The following is a 25,149-nucleotide window of genomic DNA, read 5'->3' on the forward strand; positions in this document are numbered from 1 at the left end:
GGCCCTGCCACTCCATCCAGCATCGGGCTCAAGCCACAGGATGCAGAAAGGACACTAAGGCTGGTGGTGTTACAGACCTGCAGGAACAAGATAGGAGCTGGAGTTAGGCATGACGGAGGATGCCCCTGAGAGCAGTGTTTATTCCCAATATGAATTAGAAAGCATGGCATTGTGGAGCCAAGGCAAAGGAAGGGCCACACAGGAAGGGACAGTGATGTGCCCAAGGTAGCAGTGGCCCCTTCACAGCTCTGCTAGGGGCCACAGTGGAGCCTGTATCAGGGAAGACAATCTTGAGCTCAGGAAGCCATGAGCAAAGTGCAGATGCACACTCAGGAGGGTGGGACCCAGAAGAGCAAGACAGAGCTGCATTCAAATACATTCAAATAGTGTGGGCTGGTGGGGGTGGTGGGGTGTGGAGACTGAAGCTCACACTGACACTTCACCCCCACTCAGAGTAAAGGGCCACTCTGCAGCTAACCTACTCAGTTGGGAGAACCCAAAGCCACTCTGATCCTGATCTGACCCCTCTAATGCCACCATCTCCACCACTTTAACCAGCAATAGTAAGGCTCCTTTACTTAGTAGAACACTGGACACTCCCTTCTCTTAAAAAGGGAGGTCACTCTTCTCAGGAGAGGGAGGATAGAAATGAGTGGGAACCTGGACAGAAGCACTGCAGGAGAAACTGGGCCTATTCACGCACATTACTGTCCAAAGGGGCCATCCAGAAAGGGTTGCAGTCATGGCCCTGCTTTCCCTAAGGAGGCAGGGGAGTTTGCTAGCCAAGCCTGTCTTTCTGGCATGCCCTAAGCACTCTAGCACCCCCGGGGCTGTGGGCCTCAATGTCTCCCTTACACCTGATTCACACTCCACAGTGCATAGTATACTCCAGACACAACACAAACACATATTGCACATACTCTACACATATACACATACATACCGTATCACCATGTACACACATACACAAATACACCATATACAGGGGCGCCTGGGTGGCTTAGTGGGTAAGCACCTGCCTTCTGCTTGGGTCATGATCCCAGGGTCCTGAGATTGAGCCTCCCCACCCCCACCCCCAGTGGCAGGCTCCCTGCTCAGCAGGGAGTCTGCTTCTCCCTCTCCCTCTGCCCTTCCCCCCAACCTGCTTGTGTGCACACTCTCTCTTCCAAATAAATAAATAAAATATTTTATAAATAAATTTAATGAATATATAAATAGTGATTTTTGTATCTAGAAGAACCCCAAAGACAGTTTGGGTAGGAGGAAGGGACTAAAGGGTTTATCTGGCTACATCTTTGCATTAGCTATCAAAGAATCATAGTGCATTTGAGATATCGTCTAGCCTAATATCCAAAACATTTTTGAAAAAAATAATAATAAATGGGACTAGGACTACCATATATTAAATGAAATTATAATGATGTAGCACCAGACAGAAGACAAACAGATCAATAGAACAGAATAGAAAGTTCAATGAGGGAAAGTGTTTTTTTTAGAAAACAATAAATTTTAAAAAAATTTTTAACTAAAGATTCATTTCAAAAAGTTAGAAGAAGCTAATTTGATAAAATTTTTTAAAGAAACAAGTTAAAGTTTATTTTTTAAAAAACTAGACTTGGGGCAGCCCAGGTGGCTCAGCAGTTTGGCACCTGCCTTCGGCCCAGGGTGTAATCCTGGAGTCCCAGGATCGAGTCCCGCGTCGGGCTTCCTGCATTGAGCCTGCTTCTCCCTCTGCTTCTCCCTCTGCCTGTGTCTCTGCCTCTCTATGTGTCTCTCATGAATAAATGAATAAAATCTTTTAAAATAAATAAATAAATAATACATACATACAAAAAATAAATAAATAAAAAACTAGACTTGAAGAATGGAACCAGAACCTGATTCTTTGAAAAACAAATAAAATAGAACTCTAGCAAAACAGAAAAAAACTACAAATCAACAAGTTTAGGAAAGAGAAAGATAGCCATGCTACAAGGTAAACGATCAAGGTAATTCTTTAAAGTATAAGAGAAAACCATCGCAACTTTACAATTATGAAAATCTAGGGGTAAAATAGGTGATTTTCTAGAAAGTATTAATTACTAAAACTGAAACAAGAGTTTGAAATTTTTAGTAGATAGATGACTAACCATACATAAAATACAAAAAGAAATGAAAACTCTACCTGACAAAATTATAGAAGACGCCAATAGTTTTAGAGGCCAATTCTGAGACCTTGAAGAAACAGTCAATATCTATGTAATTTAAACTGTTTCAGGACTAGATGAAAAAACTCGAAGATTTCTCAGTGCTAGGTATAAAGTTAGGCAAAGACAAAAACCAGTTAAATTTAGCAACAGAAATTTATAAACCAAACTTCAGAGAGAAAAATAAGGGACGCCTGGGTGGCTTAGCGGTGAGTGTCTGCCTTCAGCTCAGGGTGTGATCCCGGATTCCCAGGATCAAGACCCACATCGGGTTCCCTGCAAGGACCCTGCTTCTCCTCCCTCTGCCTGTGTCTCTGCCTCTCTTTCTGTGTCTCTCATGAGTAAATAAATAAAATCTTAAAAAAAAAAAAGAGTAGAAATTAATGAAATACAAAACATACATAGAGGAGCTCTATTAAAAATGAGACAAGGGCAGCCCAGGTTGCTCAGCGGTTTAGCTCCACCTTCAGCCTAGGGTCTGAATCTGGAGACCCGGGATTGAGTCCCACATCAGGCTCCCTGCATGGAGCCTGCTTCTCCCTCTGCCTGTGTCTCTGATTCTCTCTCTCTGTGTGTCTCTCATGAATAAATAAATATTTTTTTTTAAAAAAAGAGAGAGATAAAATTGGGCCCACATTCTCCCAGTCTGGCCACATTCCTTTTTTAAAGGAAAGCCAGAAATATCAAATTTTTCATTTAATATCTCCCATTTTTTTAATATGTGCAATTCACTCAAAAAATTGTAAAATATTTTATAGGCCAAATAAAATCTATCTTTGCCTTATAACTAATTTGAAATCTCTACTAGACCAATCTGATTTATGAATGTAGACACAAAGTTCCTAACTAAAATATTAGCAAATCAAAGCTGGCAGGATTCATGATCAAGTGATATTTATTCTAGGAATATAAAGATCATTCAGATTTAATGAGCATATTAGTGCCGAGGTTGGCAAACTATGCTTACAAGCCAAATCTGGCCCACCACCTATTTTTGTACAAGTGGACTAAGAATGGATTTTACGTGGCACCTGGGTGGCTCAGTGGTTGAGCGGCTGCCTTCAGCTCAGGGCCTGATCCCAGAGTCCTGGGATCAAATCTCACATCTGGCTCCCTGCAGGGAGCCTGCTTCTTCCTTTGCCTGTGTCTCTGCCTCTCTCTGTGTCTCTCATGAATAAACAAAATCTTTTTAAAAAAGGATTTTACATTTTTAAATGGTTGAAAAAAATTAAAGCTTTTTTATGGCCATAAAAAAATTTTAAATTAAAAAATGAATTTAGGGGCAGCCCAGGTGGCTCAGCGGTTTAGCGCTGCCTTCGGCCCAGGGTGTGATCCTGGAGACCTGGGATTGAGTCCCACGTCAGGCTCCCTGCATGGAGCCTGCTTCTCCTTTTGCCTGTGTCTCTGCCTCTCTCTCTGTGTGTGTCTCATGAATAAATAAATAAAAATATTTTTTTATTTAAAATATATATAAAATATATGTATGTATGAATCAAGAAGACTTACAAATCAGTAAGAAAAATATAAATGTACAAAAAAAACAGAATAATCATTGCACAGGAGAGGCATACAATACTGATAAATCAGAGAAATAAAAATTTTTGAAAAAGCATCTGCCTCCAGGAAGTTCGAGCATTCCTATTGATGAAGCAACTAAAGGTCAGAGCTGTTAACTGAATGGGGTTGCCAAAGCAGTAAATAAACACTGAAGAAATCAGAATCCAGCCAAAGAATCATTATAGAATATCTTCTCTACCAGTCCTCCTGCTCAGAATGACTAGGTTACACACAAGGGGACTGAAATCTCTGTGGCTACTGACATTTTAAAATTCAATTCAAGGGGCTCCTGGGTGGCTCAACTGGTTAAACAGTTAAGCCTCTGACTTTGGCTCTCAGGGTCCTGGCCTCAGGTTCCCTGCTGCGGGGTGGGGGGGTGGGGGGGGGGGGCAAGGGGGGGGAGTCTGCTTCTCCCTCTGCCTCTCCCCTCCCTCCACTCCATCCATTCGTGTTCTCTCTCTCTAATAAATAAAATCTTTTTTAAAAATAATAAAATTCAACAGATGTTTATGAAGCTAAACACTATTTTGTGCTGAACCTTACACTTTTGGCTGGGGTTCTAGAAATGAACAAGATGGGGCGTATGATTTAGTAAGAGACTGGATGGGTATTACAACAGAGGAACCATTATGTTGATCTGTGGCAGCACAGATTAACGTCTCATTCAGTCTGAGTCGCAGGCCGGGCTGAGATGTTAAAAGAAGTCAGAGAGGACTTTTCAAAGAAAACCACCTGAAGGATGACGTAGCCAACAAAGGAAGTGAAGGAAGGGTTACCACAGGCAGAAAGAACAAAACACACAAAGGCCAGCAAAATGAGAGTGAAGCATTGTTCGTTTGGGGAACTCAATGATGGGAAGCCTCCATGGCAGAGAAGTTAAAAGTGTGGGGCTGGAAGTAATATGCAAGAAGGTAAGCATCATACAGAGCTTCATTATTATTAAAAAGAGCTTGGTAGGTGGTTCCCCAGATGAAAATCTGAGGTGATCCCCCACCCCAAGAAAAGCAAAAAGGGTGCAGGGTGAGCAGAAACTCTAGACATCACCCAGAGGAACTATCAAAAATGTACCTCCTGGAAGTTTCAGAATTCTTATTTCTGTAGAAAGGAAATGGGTTTGTTCTATGTGAGACTATGAAGCTTCATCCCTGGAGATTTTTTTTTTTTTCATCCCTGGAGCTTTTTAAAGACTGGGTTAAACCCGGCCCAAAAACATTATAGGTCTCTAGAGGAGTTTTCATCTTTTTCTTTTAACTTTAACCCATATTAGGAAATACATATTTATAATGTGAATCCAATGATGGGCTGGAGCCAATTCATACAGGCCCATGAGGGCAGATAGTGAAATGTGCAGGATTTTGCAAGGTGATTATTAAATGCAGCCATTATTAAATTTACATTATGTAAACTAACACACTCAAAATAAATTCTCCAAACTCATCATTTCCTAATTACTTTACCATTTTTTATTATTATCTATACTACTGTGCATAGACTCTTCCCAACTCCATGTGCAGTGATGTCACACTGGTTGCTTAAAACCAACCATGGTGGAAGTATTTGCACTAAAGAAATTGGCAAGTACTATAAATCAGGGCTTTATTTGGTTTGTTGATTGTCTAGATTAGGATGCAATTCTATTTGTCAAAACACCATTTAATTAAAACTATAGGTTGGCTATGGATATGAGAATTAGGAAAAAATCAGTGGAGGCATCCAATGAGAATCAATTCGCTATATGGAATTCACAATAAAAAGTTTTTGTATATTTTAACCCAAAAGAAAGGAGATGGGACTTTGTCCTACGAGCACAGGATATTCGTCAAAAGATTTTAAACAACATTCCAAAAAAGGCTTTAATTCATGTTTTAGAAAGATCACTCTGGCCAGAGTGAGAAAAAATGGATGGGGGTAAGGGGTGGCCTTGGAAACATAGAAACAGAAAGTACTGTTAGGTGAAGTCTTTTCTAGGAGTCCAGAAGATGATAGCGGCTGGAAGGCATGGAAAGAGGTAGAGTCAATAGTACTTGATGACTGACTGGAAGATAAAATGCAAAAAGGAATCCTGGCTTGAGAAATTCAATGTTTAGAAGTGCCCTTTTGGTGTCTGGCTGGCTCCATTGGGATAACCTATGACTCTTGATCTCTGGATCATGAGTTTGAGCCCTATGTCGGGTGTAGAGATTACTGAAAAAATAAATAAATAAACTTAAAAAAAAAGTGACCTTTACAGAGATGGAGAACATGAGAGGAGGAGCTGAGTGACCCACATGCCATCCAAGTGGAGATATCCAATGAACAGTTGAAGATACTAGACAAGAAGTTCAGGAAAAAAAGATTAGGCTAGAAATATGGATGTAGAAATTCCCAGGAAAGTCATGAGCATGGATAGGAGAGTCCAAGGAGCATGTTTAATGTGAAAAGAAGGCTCAGGAAAGAACCAAGGAGCGTACCAACTGAAAAGGCAGGCAGGGGAGAAAAGGCATGAGAGGGGGAAGGAAAGCCTGGGAGCGTGTTAAGGAGGAAATAATTGTCAACCGCGTCAAATACTGTTGAGAGGTCAAGTAGGTTAATAACTGAGAAGGGTCCATTGGATTTAGCAACAAGGCAGTCATTGTTGACCTTCCATCCCAGAATAAAATGCTGGGAGGCAACAGCTCTACATGAATGAAAATGTACCAAATTCACTCTAAAAGGAAAAATACCCTGGGCTCAAAGCCAGAGAATATCCTTGGGTCATGTTTTCTTCTCGTCCTAAATTTAACCAACTGGAATGCTTTGTAAAGTGGTATTTTATTCACCCTTGAAATGCAGGATTTGCTCTTTAAAAGTGTGTCTGCAATTCATCTTCAAGGTAGAACACAGTATCTCTGAATTAATGGTTCTCTATAAGAGCAGATGCTGGTTACAGTAAGTACCGCTGAGAAATTGTAATTTGCCTCATGTGGAGAAGCCTTTGGTCACCTAAATGCACAAACAGGGTCTAAATGGAAACCAAGTAAAAAACTCAAGATTCCAAGTGAGCCAAGAGACCAGGACCAATCTGGCTGTGACATCTGTCACCCCACTGATTGCCAAGGTCACTTCAGTTGATCTGGCTAGCCAGGCAGGTGTCCCCCTCCTTCCTCACTGCTCCATGTGCCATGTATGTCCCTCCCAAAGTGGCACACTTGGTCAAAGTGAATCACATTCCTCAATAGAGGAGGGCCATTATTCAGTCAAGGGTATAAGAGTAGCTGTGCTCCCCTGCTAGAACCTCCAAATAAGTTCTCAACAGACAAGAGACCAGTGCACCTGGGTGGCTCAGTGGTTGAGTGTCTGCCTTTGGCTCAGGTCATGATCCTGGGGTCCTGGGATCGAGTCCTGTATCAGGTTCCCTGCAGGGAGCCTGCTTCTCCCTCTACCTACATCTCTGCTTCTGTGTCTCTCATGAGTAAATAAATAAAATCTTTAAAAAAAAAAAAAAGTACGAAACCAAAGCCCTTACCACCAGAGAATTGTAAAATAGTCTGCTGAATCCAAAGATAAAAGCCAGAGACTTGACAAAAGCATAAGAAGAAAAGCAGAGTCCCCAGTCTCTCCTAGAATGGCTCAGTGTCCTTGTAGTTATGTTGAAAGCCTTTTTCAAAAGGTACCATTTTCTTGACCTGACAACATGCAACTTGGTGTGGCATAGTCAAGAGGTTTCATAGGCCCTCAAAAAGTCTTCTGAACTTATATTTAACCTCTGCCTCCAGCCAAGATGGAGTAACATCTTGGCATTGGATCCAGTTCAAGGACTAGATTTTCCCTCTCACCTGAAACAACTAAAAGATTGAACAAAAAATATGAAACAATGATTTTCAAGATATTAGACTTCAAACAAAAAGGTCAGTGATCTCTAAGAAACAGAAAACCAACAAGGTGAGCCCGACAATTGCCCCAGTTTATTGCCCAGAGAGACTTGCTGAAAGGGAGAGGGAACCTGGACAAACTCCAAATCCCTGAATTGAGTTGTTCAGGAGGCCAAGGCAGCTAGAGTTCACAGGACAGAGTGTCAGAGAAAGAAAGTTGCAAAGAGAGAGCCCAAGAGATCTGCAAAACCCTCAGATAAGTGCTTCTAAGCTGGGGGTTCGATAAATGTATCCAAGGTTGGGGAAAGAACCATACAAGAGGGTTACAAGGAACTGTCTTTGAGGCTCAAACAGGGCCAGGAATAGTTCCTCTATTCATCAGCCAGACTGGGAAGACCCCCTAATTCATGGGGCATGGAGTAGTGACTCAGAAAGGTTTTGCTTCAGCTGTGGGGAATAATTAGCCCTGGACTAAATGACACTCTGATGCTATCCAAAAAAGCTTAAAAGTAAGACCCCAAAAGATCAAAATGTTTCTAAGTAATTTAACAAGCTGAAGAATATTTAGAGGAATGTGGGGATCTCTGGGTGGCTCAGCGGTTTGGCACCTGCCTTCTGCCCAAGGCGTGATCCTGGAGACCCAGGATCGAGTCCCACATCAGGATCCCTTCATGGTGCCTGCTTCTCCCCCTGCCTGTGCCTCTGCCTCTCTATCTGGGTCTCTCATGAATCAATAAATAAAATCTTTAAAAAAAATATTTAGAGGAATGCAAAAATACCCAACAACCAACAAGGTCAAATCCACAATGTCTAGTATCCAATAAAAAGTTGTGAGGCATGCACGGAAGCAGGAAAATAGGGCCCACAGTACAGAGAAAAATCAAGCAATAGAAACTAATCCAGAAATGACACAGGTGACAGGATTAGTAGACAAGTACATTATAATGGTTATTACAACTATATTTTTATGTTCAAGGAGAACTTTAAAAGCATGTTGAGATGTGGAAACTATAAAAAAGACCAAATCAAACATCTAGAGGTGAAAAATGTAATGTCTGAGATGCAAAAATACACAGGATGGGGTTAATAGCAGATTAGACACCACAGAAAAAAGAAAGATTAGTGAACATGAAAATATAGCAATAGAGGGACACCTGGGTGTCTCAGCAGTTGAGCACCTGCCTTTGGCTCAGGGCATGATGGTCCAGGGATGGAGTCCTGCATTGGGCTTCCTGCAAGGAGCCTGCTCCTCCCTCTGCCTATGTCTCTGCCTCTCTTTCTGTGTCTATCATGAATAAATAAATAAAATATTTTAAAGGAAATGAAAATATAGCAACAGAAACCGTCCAAAATAAAACATAGAAAAAAAGGACCCCCCCCAAAAAAAAATAAACAAAAAGACCATTAGTGAGCTTCAGGACAACTTCCAGCACCTTAGTACATACATAATTGGAATCCCTGAAGGAGATGAGGGCCAGAAATATATTTGAGGAAATAATGGGTAAAAAATTTTCAAAATCTGATGTAAATTTCAAAGCCACAAATCCATGAAGCTCAATGAATCAATCACAAGTGAAAGAAATATGAAGAAACCTACACCAAAGCACATCATGATCAAACTGTCTAAAACCAATAATAAAGTGAGTCTTGAGAGCAGTCAGAAAAGAAACCCAGATTACATACAGAAGAACAAACATGGGATTAGTCGGGCAACCCAGGTGGCTCAGAGGCTGCCTTCAGCCCAGGGCCTGATCCTGAAGACCTGGGATCGAGTCCCATGTTGGGCTTCCTGCATGGAGCCTGCTTCTCCCTCTGCCTGTGTCTCTGCCTCTCTCTGTGTGTGTCTCTCATGAATAAATAAATTAAAATCTTAAAAAAAAAGATGGTATTAGCCTTCTCATCAGAAACACACACCAGAAGACAATGAAGCTGCAACTTTATTGAAAGAAAAAAAACCCTGCCAACTGAGAATTCTTTACCCAGCAAAAATACCCTTCAAAAATGACGGTGAAAATAAAGACCTTCTCAGACTTCCAAAAGCTGAATGAATTCATCATTGACAAAACCTGCACCACAAGGAATGTTAAAGTCTTCCAGGCAGCAGGAAAATGATACCATCTAGAAATTTTGATCTGCACAAAGGAATGCAGAGAACACCAGAAGTGGTAAACTACATGGATATATACATTTCCTACTATTTTAATCTCTTGGAAAGAACAATATAACTAGTAGAAGGAATTGTTGGCTAAAAAAACATCCAGAGCTCCCTGTATCCTCAAGTAAATTATTCTATGTTGCCTTGTCTAAATCCTGACAAAGTAATTGCAAAGAAGCAAACTCCAGGGGAACAATTAGCAAGTTAACATTTGCAGTCATGTGGGAGTGTGGATCCTACTTCAGGCGGAGAGTAGTTCAGATATGTTTTAGTTTAAAATGAGGCAAGCACAGCCGAGAGCTATGTCTCAGCTGGACTGCACTCAAGCTGGATCGTGAGGCTTATGTAGAGCAAAGCCTATCTCTAGGTGAGTGTCCTGTGGTGGTGAGTACCCTTCCAGTAGACAGTAGCAGAGCATACTGGGAAGAACCATGGGGATGGAGGTGATGGCATCCAGAGGACCTAAAGGTTCTCCCTATTCTCATGTGCCTATCCTCATCCCCTTTGCCAAAGTTCTCCTCCCACTTCCTGATAATTCCTCTGTTCTGTGGCTCTTCCTGCCTTCTAGTGAGGTTCTCCAGCCATGCCCTTAAATCCACCTTCCCGCCTCTAGATCCCCTTCCTCTGAGATCTCCTCTCTTGCTGCTGCTCTGTGCTGTTCTGAGGAGGACCCAGATCTCTCTCCAACTCCAGGCCCAGGGCCACCTCTGCTTTGATGCACTAACCAATGCTCTTCTTCCTCTCTGCACCCACTGCCTTCCTGACTGCTCACCTAGACTAGCCCTAATTGTCTGCTTCCAGACCTTCCTACCCACCTAGACTGTGTGCAACTCTACTGCAGTGACTGGGGTGTGTCTTCTCAATAGGTGCCTACTGCCCACCCTGGCATCTGGCACACATTTTAAAAAGGCAAATCTTGCCAGGAAATTCAGATCTAAAGTCAGCATACAGGCATAAATTGTGAATAACCAAATTACCTTCAAATAAGCCCTTCATCATCCATTAAATACACACGGTATTGTAAATCAGAAGGGGAACAGCAAATTTGCCTTCTTCATCTCACACTCCCTCTGGGCTGTATTTTCACTGAGTGGCAGAGCTGGAACAGCCCTGCCAAGTGCACTGTACTCCCCGTCACTCCTTCCTGCTTGTGCTTCATTTTTTGGCTCTGTACATTGATTGAACTTCCATAAATGAAAAGCATACAAAGCCATAACTCCAGGGATGCCTGGGTGGTTCAGTTGGCTAAGCAGCTGCCTTCAGCTCAGGTCTTGATTACAGGGTCCTGGGATCGAGCCCTGCATCAGGCTCCCTTCTCAGTGGGGGTCTGCTTCTCCCTCTGTCTCTGTTGCTCCCCCTGCCTGTGCTTGCTCTCTCTCTCTCTCTCTCTGTCAAATAACAAATAAAATCTTTTTTAAAAGGATAGTATAAAAAATTAAAATATTTCTTTAAAAGCCATAACTTCACTGTAAAAGTTTGGAGGAATTCTCTTATCTTTCCTTAAACTGGTTTTTCCTTGGGGCCTCCTAGTTCCAAACGAATGACAGCACCTCACTGAATCAGTTTGAAAAATCTTTTGGCTCCTCCCTCTCCCTCACTCTTTCTTTGTAGTTTCTAGGTTTCTGTTAATTTTTCCTTTGTGCCGGGCCCCCTTCTCTCCATTCCACTGCCGCCTGCACACTCCAGGCCCTGGGCATATCCCATCTTGAGTTTGGTGATAACCTCCTAACTGATCTTGGTGGGCTTGCTGGTGTGTCTCCAATTCATGTTTTGTTGCCATTGGATTAGCAATTTCTTTTTTTTTCCCCTTTTTTTAAAAGATATATTTATTTATTTTAGAGAGAGAAAGCATACCAGCAGGAGGGGCAGAGGGAGAGGGAGAGAGAATCTGAAGCAGACTCTGTGCTGAGCATGGAGCATGATGCGGGGCTCCATCCCACAACCTCGAGATCATGACCCAAGCCAAAACCAAGAGTTGGACATCCAACCAACTGCACCACCCAGGTGCCCCAGATTAACAACATGTAAAGCACCACTTTAGTCCTATCACTACCTTAGTTAAAAGCCATCGATGGCTATCACATAGAGCCCACTCTCTCCAGCCCAGCATCTGGGGTCCTGAATGACAGGGACACAGGCTGTCTCCAGCCATGCCTTCCACTTTTTCCAGGCCAGAATATGACACTCCTTGCTTATCCTCCCACTCTTTCTAATCTGCATCACTTCCCTCCACCTCTGCCTAATGGCCACCTCCATAGACATCTCCATTTGCCAAAACCTAGTAGCCTCAGATGGTAGCATCTAAAGTGCCCCTCTCTCTTCTTGTTACTAGAGCTCCTTCTCTGTACCATTCAGCTCACACTATTGCCTTATATGAACCCTGAAGGAAAGAGATGTGTCATGCATGTTTTTCATTCATTTGCTCACTTCGCATATATTACTGAGCATTTCCAATGTGCCAGGCACTCAACTAGGTACTGAAGGTACATGCTGAAGACAAATGCCACTCAGAACTCATGGTCTGGCTGTGGAAGGTGGCATAAGCCATGAACTCCACAGAGGCCGGGAGAGGGAAAGTGAAAGAGGAGGACCTCATCCCTGCCAGTGGTCAGAAAAAGCTTCCCCAAATACGTAACAGGTAAGCTGACATCTAACAAATGAGTAGAGGGACACCTGGGTGGCTCAGTGGTTGAGCGTCTGTCTTCAGCTCAGGGCATGATCCTGGGGTCCTGGGATCGAGTCCTACATCAGGCTTCCACAGAAAACCTGCTTCTCCCTCTGCCTGTGTCTCTGCTTCTCTCTCTGTGTGTCTCATGAATAAATAAAATCTTTTAAATAATAAAGAATGAGTAGAAAGTAGTCAGGCACAGAGGGAAGAAAAGAATTGTACAGGTTGAAGGAAAAGTATAGGAAAAAAAGGTTTTTTTTAAAGCCCGAAGGTAAGAGAGGACATGACTCATTAGAACCAGATGACGGGCAGCCCAGGTGGCTCTGCGGTTTAGCACCGCCTTCAGCCCAGGGCGTGATCCTGGAGACCCGGGATCGAGTCCCACATCAGGCTCCCTGCATGGAGCCTGCTTCTCCCTCTCCCTGTGTCTCTGTGTCTCTCACGAATAAATAAAATCTTAAAAAAAAAAAACAGATGAAAAAAATCATGACTAGAGCACATAGCACCAGGGAGAAGAGGGGGGAATTGGGGCGAGGGAGACAAGCAGGGCCCCGCCAGGCCACAGACCTATCTTACAAGGCTTGTAAGACAAGCAAAGGGGTTGAGTCTGATCCAGAGGCCAAGAGAGAGTGTTGTTTTTGTAGATTCCTTCCAAAACCAGGCCATCCTTAGAAATAAAAGAGACTCAAAAAAAATCTGAATTTATATAAAAGAGAGTCAAAAAAAAATCTGAATTTATTGGTTTCATCCTCCCTGAATTTTTTTAAAAAGATTTTATTTATTTGAGAGAGAGAGAGCACACAAGCAAGGCAAGCAGCAGAAGGAGGGGACAGAAGCGGAGAGAGAGGGGGAAGCAGACTCTCCACTAGGCAGGGAGCCCCATGTGGGGCTTGATCCCAGGACCCGGGGATTGTGACACAGAACCAAAGGCAGATGCTTTAGCCATCTAAGCCACCCAGGCGCCCCTCCTCCCTGAATTTTTAAACAGGCAAAATCTGATCAAGATAGGGGTGCCTGAGTGGCTCAGTCAGTTAAGTGGCTGCCTTCGGCTCAGGTCATGGTCCTACGGTCCTGGGATAGAGTCCCCATATTGGGCTCCCTGCTCAGTTGGGAATCTGCTTCTACCTCTCCCTCTGCCCCTCTCCCCAGCACATGCTTTCTCTCTCTCTCTAATAAATAAAATCTTTTCTTAAAAATTCTGATCAAGGCAGTCGAGTCGTTGCCTCGGCCTGATGTGGACATGTGGCCCGCTGTGCCCACTCTTCACGCCCCGTTGCTCCCACTGCCTGCAGGATGGCCCACAGGTAGATCTGCTACTCGGACAAGTACTTCTATGAGCACTATGAGTACCAGCATGTCATGTTACCCAGAGAACTTTCTTTTTTTTTTTTTTTAAAGATATTTATTTATTTATTTATTTATTTATTTATTTATTTATTCATAGAGACAGAGAGAGAGAGGCAGAGACACAGGCAGAGGGAGAAGCAGGCATCATACAGAGAGCCTGATGTGGGACTCGATCCAGTGTCTCCAGGATCACGCCCCGGGCTGCAGGCAGCGCTAAACTGCTGCGCCACTCCCCCAGAGAACTTTCCAAACAAGTACTGAAAACCTATCTGATGTCTGAAGAGGAGTGGAGGAGACTTGGTGTCCAACAGAGTCTAGGCTGGGTTCATTACATGATTCATGAGCCAGAACCGCATATTCTTCTCTTTAGATGACCTCTTCCAAAAGAGCAACAAAAATGAAGTCTTTCTGGGGATCGTCAATTAAATCTTTTTCAAATTTAACGTGTATGTGTATGTAAGGTAGTATTTCAGTGAATACTCGAAAAATGTACAAATTGTTGATCCATACCTGTGCATGAGCTGTATTCTTCACAGCAACAGAGTGCAGTTAAATGCAACTGCAAGTAGGTTACTATAAGATGTTCAAGATAAATTTCTTCTAGTCAGTTTTTCTCTTAATATAAGTGCCTGTGTGACTTTGTTACTTTTGTTAAATAAAGTTTATATGTTGTATTTTAAAAAAATAAAATAAATTAAAAAAATTAAAAATCTGATCAAGATAAATTTAGGAGCTGCAAATCAGCATAAGAGCCTCCAATAATTTTTGGTATTTCTACCTATCAAATGCTGCCTCCCTCAATTTCTGCCCAACTGATGACTGTCAGGACCATCAATAGCTCCCGATTTCCCCAAATCCTAGAACTGTGGGCACATCCCAGGATTTATCCAGAACTCTTGAATGAGTTCTTCCAATGACATTCTAAACTGTTCAAAGATGAATTCATTCGTCAGAGCATTTAAATTGGATCATCTATCTCACTGGTGAAATGTGGAGTTTTTTCTCCATTTACTCACAAGGACATGTCTTTGGCTGTGTAAACTGTGGCCTCAGAGGCCGCCAGGCTTCAGAGTATCATTTTCACAATGTAATATCACCACCTAGTGGTCCCAAACAGCTTTGTCAAGTGATCAAAAAAAAAATTCTAGCTAGCTTCCAGGGAATGATTCTTCATCTCCCTAGAACTTTTCATATCTCTATCAAGACAAACTAAGGGTCAATTAACATAGAATAGGTATTCAGTATTGGTTAGATAAACATATAAACAGAAGGACAAAATAATTTCATACCCTGGTACCTTCTGACAACTGAAAGAAACAATTTAGAAAATCTTCCCCAGACTTCTCTAGATTCCAAAGGACCTCTAATCATTCTTATCTAACAGTCAGAGGTATTTGTGTCTTTAATTCAGCAAACAAGGGGCACCTGGGTGGCTCAGTCAGTAAGCCTCTGTCTTCAGCTCAGGTCATAATCTTGGGGTCCTGGGATCAAGCCCCATGTCCGGCTCCCTCAGTGGGGAGTCTGCTTCTCCCTCTCCCTCTGCCTGCCACTACCCTCTGCTGGTGCTCTCTCATGCTCTCTCTGTGTCAAATAAATAAATAAAATCTTTTAAAAAAATAATTTAGCAAACAATTCCTTTAGGCATATTTGAATAAACAGATTTTCTTTAAGGGTCACTGCTACCCTGGTTGAAACCCTGACTCTCTCCCATCAAAGGGAGCTTACTGTAACCCACAATGAAGAACAGAGTCTGTTACCCCAGATGTCAGGACCAATACCAAAACAAAGGAAATTGCTGGCCCTGCAAGGAGGAAAGTGTAGACACAGACTGCCTGAAGACTCACTGACTGCTTTTAGGCACAGGTCAAACCAGGCTAGGTGTCATTGGAAATGTGCTCAGAAAACATGGTGACCCAAAGTGGCCCACCACTAGTAGAAATCGCAAAGAACACAGAAAAGAAGAAAAGAGCCAGTGTCTTTTATAAGGATCCTAGGACCATATTCCAACTAAGTCTTAAGACCTCTTGTCTGCTTAAATGCATAAAGTAATCTCCAAGCAATTCTAGCTAGAGCTTCCTGGGCTGTTGGGCCTTCATTCTCCTGATTCCTATGGCCCAGATAGTGGGGAAGTGGCAGTTAGCAACAGTTACCTGGCTCCTCTTCTCTCAGAACATGGAGAGGCTAACCCAAAGTGCTCGTGAGGGCTCTTTCCTCTCAGTCAATTCTTTTCTACGTGATCTCATCCTTCCTTTCTGATAAAGACTGTCCCAGGCTCTGCTGTGCATTAAAGAGAGGGAATTAGAGAAGCATCAGAGTTCAGTGGATGAGAAGAGCAAGGACCCAGATTCTAAGCCCAGCCCCCTTCCCTTGCTGGCCTTGGATTTCTGTTAAATGACTTTATCTCTCCAGCAAGGCCATCAGGTCCTGGGATGAAGGTTTTGGACCAACTCCAGAGATGCCACTCATATTGTAATCATTGTAGATCTGTATATTCATTGAGAGAATTTTCAACAGATCATAGCAAAGTGTCTTAAAGAATGCTTTTTTTTTTTTTTTTTTTTTTTTTTTTTTTGGTTCTCGAAGCCCCAAATGAGTTCTCATCAGCCCTGGATTCTGAGCCTGTTTTCTAATCTATAAAATGGAGACAATCCCCATCTATCTATAGATTTGGCCAGAGAACCAACCAAAATAGTGGGTATGAACTGCTTGAAAATTGTAATGTGGTGTGCAGATTATATTGCCCTAAATTTTTTTTTTAAGATTTTATTTATTTATTCATAGAGAGAGGCAGAGACACAGGCAGAGGGAGAGGGAGAAGCAGGCTCCATGCAGGGAGCTCGAGGTGGGACTCCATCCTGGGTCTCCAGGATCACGCCCCAGGCTGCAGGCGGCGCCAAACTGCTGAGCCACCAGGGCTGCCCTATATTGCCCTAAATTCTGTTTGTGATCTGAGGGATTGGTGTAACAAAGGTGAAACAAGTTTCAGCCCGCAAATAGTTTTTCCTCCCTTTGAAAACAGAAGCAAAGGCCAGTGTTCAAACAGCAAGCATCTTCTCATTCAAAATGTGTCATGATTCAAAAGGTAACTTTGTGCTCATCAACAAAACTGAAAAGAATCTGCCAATTTCTGAGAGTTGCTTGACTAATAGTTGAATTGGTTAATAGAATTTCTCTTCTGAGTCTTCAGATAAAATGACCAAATGAAAGCTCAGCCCTGCCCTGTCCTCAACCTCACTACTGACCACTGGAAATCGAGTTTGCTTGAGTGGACAGGTCTGAGGGAAGGCTAAGATGTTGAAAAAAGGTGTAATTTTCAAGTTAATCCACACAAGTCATTCTGCAATATAATGTACGTTTGAGAAATAATTATTTGCAGAAAAACAGCCCACATAACACCTCTTGGATTCTTGGACTCCTCTTATTATGAAGATTCAGCTAAGTATAGTTCAGTCTAGTAACACAAATGATGTCATGTAATTTTGATTTGGCTTGGAAGAGAGGAATGAGTAGGCAGCAGTTTTAACTTTCTAATTTGGTCTGTTTGGAGACAACGTTAAAAAAAGAGTTAACATTTAATGCCTTTCTTGTACAAACTGTACTTAGTGGAACCAAGTAATTGATGAGGGATAGGTTTCTCTTATAAAAAGATCTCAGGGGGTGCCTGGGGGTCTCAGTCAGTTGAGTGACCGACACTTGATTTCGGCTCAGGTCATGAGCTCAGGGTTGTGGGATAGAGCCCCACTGGAGTGAGCAGACTGCTTGGGATTCTCTCCCTCTCCTTCTGCCCCTCCCCTTGCTTGTGTGCTCTCTCACTAAAATAGATAAATCTTAAGGGGGGGGGGGGAAAGGATGTCAGACCCAGTCCTGAGTTCCACTTCCAACAAAAGTGTGAGACATTCACAGACTGTTGCCCAGTGAAAATTATTTTTAAAAATGTTTATCGGGCAGCCCTGGTGACTTAGTGGTTTAGCGCCGCTGTCAGCCAAGGGTGTGATCCTAGAAACCCGGGACCGAGTCCCACAACAGGCTCCCTGCATGGAGCCTACTTCTCCCTCTGACTGTGTCTCTGTCTCTCTCTCTCATGAATAAATAAATGAAATCTTTTTTAAAAAATGTTTATGTCTCAGCAGTTGAGCATCTGCCTTTGGCTCGAGTAGTGATCCCAGGGTCCTGGGATTGAGTTCCATATCAGGCTCCCGACAGGGAGGTTGCTTCTCCCTCCACCTATGTCTCTGTGTCTCTCATGAATAAATAAAATCTTTTTAAAAATGAAAAAATAAAAAAAGTTATGTCTCTGAAAATGACCCTAACAGCATACAGCAAACTGTTTAAGAAAATCTACAAGAGCTCAGTAGGAACTGAGTCTGTGCTGTATGACTTTAGAGCTATGTTTCCGCTTTTCCCACCCCAATTTCAACTACCCCAGATTGCTGCTGCCCAAAAACACAGGGCTCCCTCCCCCAGCTCCCAGACAGACAGCTGGTCAAGAGGGACAAGATGTCATCATTTCTCATCCTACCCCCAACTACTGGGGGCTGAGGCTGAGTGCTAATGAGTACCACCAACAGCCAGGGCTCTCTTCTTCCAGCCACCTCCCACGGATGGGAGGACTTGACCCTGGGTGCAGAGCTGGAGAGAATAACTGGCTCCAGCTGCCCTGACCACAGCTCACAGGCCAAGGGCACAGGGCAAGGGCTTTCACTGCCCGCAACTAACATTCTGCGTACTGAGAGTTCCATTATATTATTCTCTTGAATTTCAAAAGTTTTGAAATTTTTCTCTATTAAAAACTTTAAGGACAGGGGATCCCTGGGTGGCTCAGCAGTTTAGTGCCTGCCTTCGGCCCAGGGCATGATCCTGGAGTCCCAGGATCGAGTCCCACGTCAGGCTCCCTGCATGAAGCCTACTTCTCCCTCTGCCTGTGTCTCTGCCTCTCTCTCTCTCTCTCTCTCTCTCTCTCATGAATAAATAAAATCTTTAAAAAAAAAACTTTAAGGACAAAAACATTAAAAAAAAAATCCTTCCAAAAACCAAATTCAAGGTCCCCTGAGACTCTGAAATTCTGAGTCTTTATGAGCATCACCAAAACATTCCCACAGACTCAGTCACTGAAAAGCTGGAGCTTTAGACTCTCTTGGGTTAATTCAAATGTTATTTGATAACGATCATTGGGTGCCAACCCTAAAAGAAACCATTTCCAGGGAATGAGAGGAAAAGACAGACACATAGTAGGGGTTCCCACAGACCAAACTCATCTTCCCCCCTCCTTTTTTTTATTTTTTATTTTTTTTGGTAATTTCTATTCTGAATGTGAGGCTCAAACTCACAACCTTGAGATCAAGACTCACACACTCTATAGAATGAGCTAGCCAGGTGCCCCAAAATACATCCTCCTGTAACTGGAAACCTTTTAGAGCTTCAGAGTGGGGATAAAAGTGACCCAGAAAGCAGATCTACAGAAACAACTCTCCCCTCCTCGCAGAAACAGAATGAGGCTTTTCCTTAATTAGCAGTTTTGTTTAATTACTAAAATTATTCTGTCCCCAATGAAAGAGAAATAATCTACGTTTAAAAAGGGTGAGGCTTTTTCTCCCTCACTTATTTTAGAGGGAAGGAGAAGTGAATGAAGAAAGCCGAATCCCTGCAGTCAGGCCCTGGTAAAGGCTCCAGGGAGCAGAAGTCCTCTCTCTTTTCTGCTCTTATGTCCAAGGTTGGGGTCCTCAGGATTCAAAGCATCCTAATCTGGAGTCAGGCTGCCCTGTGAAGTCTTGAAAGACTCTGCACTCTGTGACCCAGAGAGTTGGTCCTCCTCATCCTCATCATCAGTGGCCTGAAGAATCCTCAGCAGTTTGAGCTCAGGACGCCAACTTCTTCTAGATGTGCTGTCTGAAAGGGATTCTGGGCTCCTCCCTTGGGATGCCAGCACGACCGCCTTCTGAGCACTGATGTCCTTTTTAGAGGGTTCTGTCTTGGATAACTCAGGATCTAAAAGTAGACCCAGCCATTAACTGTACCTGTAAGCTTCTCCCAACTGTGACAAATGAAGGACAGAAAAGGAAGGGCTAGGTGTCTTTAGGACCATTCTGAGGGATGAGGACTATGGCCTCCAGGGAGGTAAACCATCCTTGTCAACACAGGTTCAGTTCCCCCTGGCCTAAGTGACTTACTAAGGTTCCTCCACCCTAGTAACTTACCATCCTTATCAGGAAAGGAATCCGGATAATTCTCAGAGTATTCCACCTGTGGTCTCCTTTTGGAATCCTGTAATTCATTAAAGTGTAAGGAAATTTGAATCAAGAAAAGGTTTTTCTAAAATATGCTTTTCTTGGAAAAAAAATTAACATCGAGGACAGGACAAATTGCCACCTCCTGAGACTAAAGAGAGAGGCTTGTCTCACAAATTCTTTGCCCTCCAGGCTGACTGGATGAAGCCAGAACCCACTTTGTCCCAGTGCCAGCTGTCTACTGGGGAAAGCCTAGCCTACAAGTGACTCCTCCAGGGGTGGTGGCCAACCTGGAAGGTGCATGCTGTTCCTCCCACCAAGAGATGGAGTCCATTTTCTCTCGAATCTGGGTTGGACTTGTGATTTTTTTTCTTTTGGACCAATAAAATACAACAGAAGTGACACTGTTCCAGGTCCAGCCCCATCTCTCGAGAAAGTGCTTTTGAGATTACCATACTGTCAAGAAGCCCAAACAAACCACAATAAAGAGACCTCACAGTGGGATCCCTGGGTGGCACAGCGGTTTAGCGCCTGCCTTTGGCCCAGGGCGCGATCCTGGAGACCCGGGATCGAATCCCACGTGAGGCTCCCGGTGCATGGAGCCTGCTTCTGCCTGTGTCTCTGCCTCTCTCTCTCTCTCTCTCTCTCTCTCTCTCTCTCTCTCTCTCTGTGTGTGTGTATGACTATCATAAATAGATAAAAATTTTAAAAAAAGAGAGAGAGAGAGAGAGAGAGAGACCTCACAGAAGAGAACTAAGGCAATCTGGCTAACAGCCCCACCCCAGCTGCCAGCTGAAGGTGCCTGCATGAGTGACATCAAACAACACCAGAAAAACTGTCCAATCAGCCCTCAGAATCCTGAGAAACAACCAACCACTGTGGTTTCAGCTTTGAGGTGGTGGGTTATACAGTAATAGATAACTGAAACAGGGCCCAGGCACAATGGTTCCAGTACTTCTACCTGTCTCAAGGTGGGTCCTTCTGACTTCATCTGCTGTGGCTGCTTTTTGTCACTTTTCCGACCCAGTAGAGTTCTGTGACCTAGTGACCACAAAGTCAATTCAATTATCTTCTTATCCGTATTTCATATCCCGTTGTTGGGTTTCTAGTTGACCCCCTAGCCTACAAGTGACTCCTCATCTAGGACAAGACAGGTTAGAGGAGGTGAGGAGTTTGGCCTCTGAGTGCCTTTTGTGACTTGGTTCACCTCGGACTGTGACCACATCTACTACAGAATTAGGTCAAGTGTACAAAAACGATTTAGGGTTCCTCCAAGAAACCTAAGGGGCAGGTATCTGCACACCCTAGCCGCAAAAGAAGCCTGACCCTATGTTTTCAGTTTATGAAGATTCCTCTGACCTTCTGGCACCAACCCTAGTCCCCATACTGGCTTCTGAAAATGGAACCCCTCTCTTCAAAAAGTTCTAGTTCTCTGATTCTTCTGCATCGGCTGTCTCCCCAACTAGTCCCTAAAAGCGTTCATCCTCTCCTTTCTCAATTCCCTTTCTCTAAAGGAACATCTCCCAAGCTGCCACCAGAGGAATTATGCAAAAAAGCAAAGCCCACTGAGGAACTCCCTTGTTGAACACTTCCGTTGGCTCCCTACCAGCACTGGTTTTTACCTCAACTGCACACTCAAAGTACTGGGAGTTCTAGAAAACACTGAGGCCTGGGTCCCAACAATAGAACTTCTGATTTAATAGGCCTGGAGTACATCCTGGGTATCTGGGTTTTAAAAGCTCCTCAGTTAGGGCAACTGAGTGGCTCAGTCGGTTAAGCATCTGACTCTTGATTTGGGCTCAGGTCATAATCTCAGGGTCATGAGATCGAGCCCCATGTCAGGCTCTGCGCTGGAGCATGGAACCTGCTTAGGATTCTCTCTCCCGGGATCCCTGGGTGGCGCAGCGGTTTGGCGCCTGCCTTTGGCCCAGGGCGCGATCCTGGAGACCCGGGATCGAATCCCATGTCGGGCTCCCGGTGCATGGAGCCTGCTTCTCCCTCTGCCTGTGTCTCTGCCTCTCTCTCTCTCTCTCTCTCTCTCTCTCTCTCTCTCTCTGTGACTATCATAAATAAATAAAATAAAATAAAAAAATCAAAGTTCTGTAAAAAAAAAAAGGATTCTCTCTCCCTCTTCCTCTTGCCCCCACTCATGCGCCCTCTCTCTCTCTCTCTGAAAAAAAAAAAAAGGAAAAGAAAAAGGAAAGAAAGAAAGCTCCTTAGTTGATTTCAATATGCAGTCACAGTAGAACACCATGACCATAGTCAAACGTCTTAGCAGCTCTACAAGCTCCTGCCTACCTCTTCAGCCTGACCTTTTTACCATGGCCTCTTACATAACCCACAGCCACGAGGGACCACTGTGTTCCCTGCACAGCCCAGGTACATCTGCACAGTCTATTCCCACTTCTGGGATTCTCCTCTGTATCAGGAAGACTCTCACACATCCAAGATCCAACGCAAAAATCAACTCTTCCATAAGGCTTTTCTCAACCAGGCCACTGTTCCAAGAACATATTTCAAAAAGGCACCTCCGTCACCCAAGCAAATCTGCTCCTATTGTAGACATCAGGAAGAGGAAATGAAAGGCACCTGAATGAATTCAGGGATGTGCTGACCACCCGGGATGGGGTGCTAACCTTGGACCCGTCAGCCCCATGATGGGCCACAGCTCTGGTTTTGTCTACCTCCCATATGAAGGTCAGGAAGCTTCTTGAATCTGCAGGTAGGGGCCACTGTTGGCATCTGAGGGCCCAGTAGGATGGGAAACAAACTGAGAGAGGAACACCCTTCTGAGGGAACATCTTACCTGAGCCCTCCCACTGCCCCAGGGAGGTAGGGGAGAGCCAATTCTGACAAGGAAGTAGTCAGCAAGGTCCAATCTGAGCAAGGCTAAAGCAGCTCCTAAGGTTTAGGGGGATTCTCACTCCCTTTCTTTTTTCTGCACTCCAACTGAGCAACATCAGAGGGACCAGGGTAAGTATATCCTTCAGCTCAGACATGTGATAAGGATTCCAAAAAGGAGAGCTACCTATTCAGGTCTTCAGCAGAGGAAAAGGATCACCTGTCAAGAATTGGCCACCTGCCTCCTGGAAGGGTCTAATGTGCTGATCTCAACCTGAGCCTCCAGGGACTGATTTGTGGCTGGGAAGGGGGGGGTGCTGAGGCTGGATTCCGCTTCCTTAGAACCCTCTTGGGGCTAGTCAGGAGCCCTGGCTCTGTTCTGACTCATTGCTTGCTCTTCCTTCTCAAACCACTCTGCTTTTCCTAAAGACCTGAGGAAAAATGACTCTGACTCATGCTCATGGTCCTCTCTTGAATGCTCACACGAAGCAGACATCTGGCCCAGCCTGCTTCCTTAGTAAATATTTGATAGAAGGATGATGCACGGTAGCCCAGCCAAGCCAGAACGTTCCGAGAATTCTGAATGCCTAACAAAGGCGGGTCCGAAAATAACAGACATGTTCAGCTTTTCCTGCCCTCAGCTACGTCCTGAGATTCCATCCCTCCCAAGCCCATATTCTCCTTACCATAGCGTGGACCATAAGCCACGGCACCTGAACATTTGTGCAAAATGTCCTGGCTCTCTGGATCACTCTTGGGTTTCTTTTTGGCCTCCTGAAACCCATATGAGGAGGAACTGAATTAGGCCCTTCGGAAGTGAAGAAAACATTTCACAAAGAGTCTGAAAGAAGGAAGTCAGTACCTGCAAGCTGACAGGAACTCTCTGTATCTAGAACCAGACAGAGAACAGGAGACTCGCACCTCGTGCACCACTTTCCAGTTCAGGCTGCTCCCCTCGGCCCAGTCCCAGCCAGTCCTAGGGCTTCCCTCACAGCCACTCTACCTGTCTCCTAGGTGGTGTTTTCAACTTCTGCTGCAGCTGCTTCTGCTGCCACTGCTGCTTCTTGTGACCTGGTGACCAGAGCCCCAGCTCAATCCTCTTCTCCCTGACAGCTCCCAGCTTTCCCGGGGGGCTGCTTGCTGGGCCCTGCTCCACAATGGGGACATCCTCTATCAGAACCGAGCCATTTGTGATGGGGAGGGTTGGGGGCTGCTTCCTGAATCCGCAGTTTCCTCAGTTCTACACATGATCCTATGTGACTATGGCCACAAACATCAAATTGGGAGCAAGACCAAGTATGAGAACTGTGGGCTGAGGGGGGACAGGGCCAGAGGATCTGGTGGCACCAAGAAAACCTACCTTCTGTGTTTAGGTTATAATAGAATTTATTCAAATGTTTAGGATATCTCAATGCTGGTCTCTGGAGATAAAAAAGAAGAAAAGCTCTACTGAAGGTGCTTCCTTTTCCCAAAACATACCCCTCACATGCAGGTACCCAGCCGACAAGCACTGTTTGAGAACCCAGTGCAACCAGCCTCGTACCTGGGCTCTGGCGAGAGGAAACAGGGCAGGGAACAAACTGCGGAAGAAACGGAACATTCCTCAAACCCCTCCCCATGCACTGGCTTTCACCTACATATAGCCCAGTCCTTCTGTGGGGCTTAGGTCCAGTGTGGAAAGGTGGAGAGAAATAAGAAGAAAGAGAAAGTCAACTCTTCCAGCCTTGGGATGCCTGGGTGGCTCAGCGGTTGAGCGTCTGCCTTCAGCTCAGGTCATGATCCCAGAGACTCGGGAAGGAGTCCCACATCAAGCTCCCTGCATGGAGCCTGCTTCTCCTTCTGCTTCTATCTCTGTGTCTCTCATGAATGAATGAAAAAAATAAATTAAATTAAATTAAATTAAAATAAAATAAAATAAAATAAAATAACAAAAAACCTCTTCCAGCCTTGAAGACCAATGAGTTTGGATTTGGACCTAGACATTTCTTCAAGGCTCCCTAGCTCTCACCTGCAGGGTGAGACGGTGTACAGATAAAAACATCTTAGCAGAAATGGCACTGTCGGGTCGGCTCTTTTCCAGGGGTGGTTTCTTCTTCATCATGGCCAATTGTGTCTTCATCTCCAGAGAAGGCATGGTTTTCCCTTCATTGGGCAAGAGGCTGAAGGGGACAGAGACAGCCAGTCAGCAACAGTTCCTCTTGGTGAGCATGGCTGAGGAAAAAAGGGATGAAAAGGGCTCCAAATTTGAATAAATTTCTACTCTGGGCCTGAAAAAGCCTATGCCAACAGGCACTCATCAGGTAACACCTTCCAACTCATCAGGACAGGCCTTCTTATCCCC

General features: G+C 44.2%; 1 protein-coding gene and 1 pseudogene across 6 annotated transcripts in view; one reads left to right on the plus strand and one right to left on the minus strand.

Moving 5' to 3' along the window:
* The window catches only part of CUNH9orf43 (chromosome unknown C9orf43 homolog), a 38,796-nt gene continuing 13,647 nt past the window's right edge, over positions 1-25,149 (minus strand). For 4 of the 6 annotated variants that reach the window (XM_055301697.1, XM_055301692.1, XM_055301694.1 and 1 more), the window contains 8 exons: positions 24,817-24,967; positions 24,169-24,388; positions 23,812-23,879; positions 23,671-23,697; positions 23,495-23,582; positions 20,929-21,008; positions 19,938-20,004; positions 19,145-19,728 (listed from right to left, as the gene is read on the minus strand). In XM_055301697.1, the coding sequence (XP_055157672.1) occupies positions 19,481-19,728; positions 19,938-20,004; positions 20,929-21,008; positions 23,495-23,582; positions 23,671-23,697; positions 23,812-23,879; positions 24,169-24,388; positions 24,817-24,967 (949 nt within the window). In that variant the 3' untranslated portion in view covers positions 19,145-19,480. Of the gene's footprint in view, positions 78-19,144; positions 19,729-19,937; positions 20,005-20,928; positions 21,009-23,494; positions 23,583-23,670; positions 23,698-23,811; positions 23,880-24,168; positions 24,389-24,816; positions 24,968-25,149 lie in introns of those variants that run through there. The other 2 variants (XM_055301696.1, XM_055301695.1) reach the window with 2 other exon arrangements.
* LOC129494733 (cyclin-dependent kinases regulatory subunit 2-like) lies at positions 13,690-14,144 on the plus strand (annotated as a pseudogene).

The sequence above is a fragment of the Nyctereutes procyonoides genome, unplaced genomic scaffold (assembly GCF_905146905.1).
Source record: "Nyctereutes procyonoides isolate TBG_1078 unplaced genomic scaffold, NYPRO_anot_genome, whole genome shotgun sequence".
Taxonomy (NCBI): domain Eukaryota; kingdom Metazoa; phylum Chordata; class Mammalia; order Carnivora; family Canidae; genus Nyctereutes; species Nyctereutes procyonoides.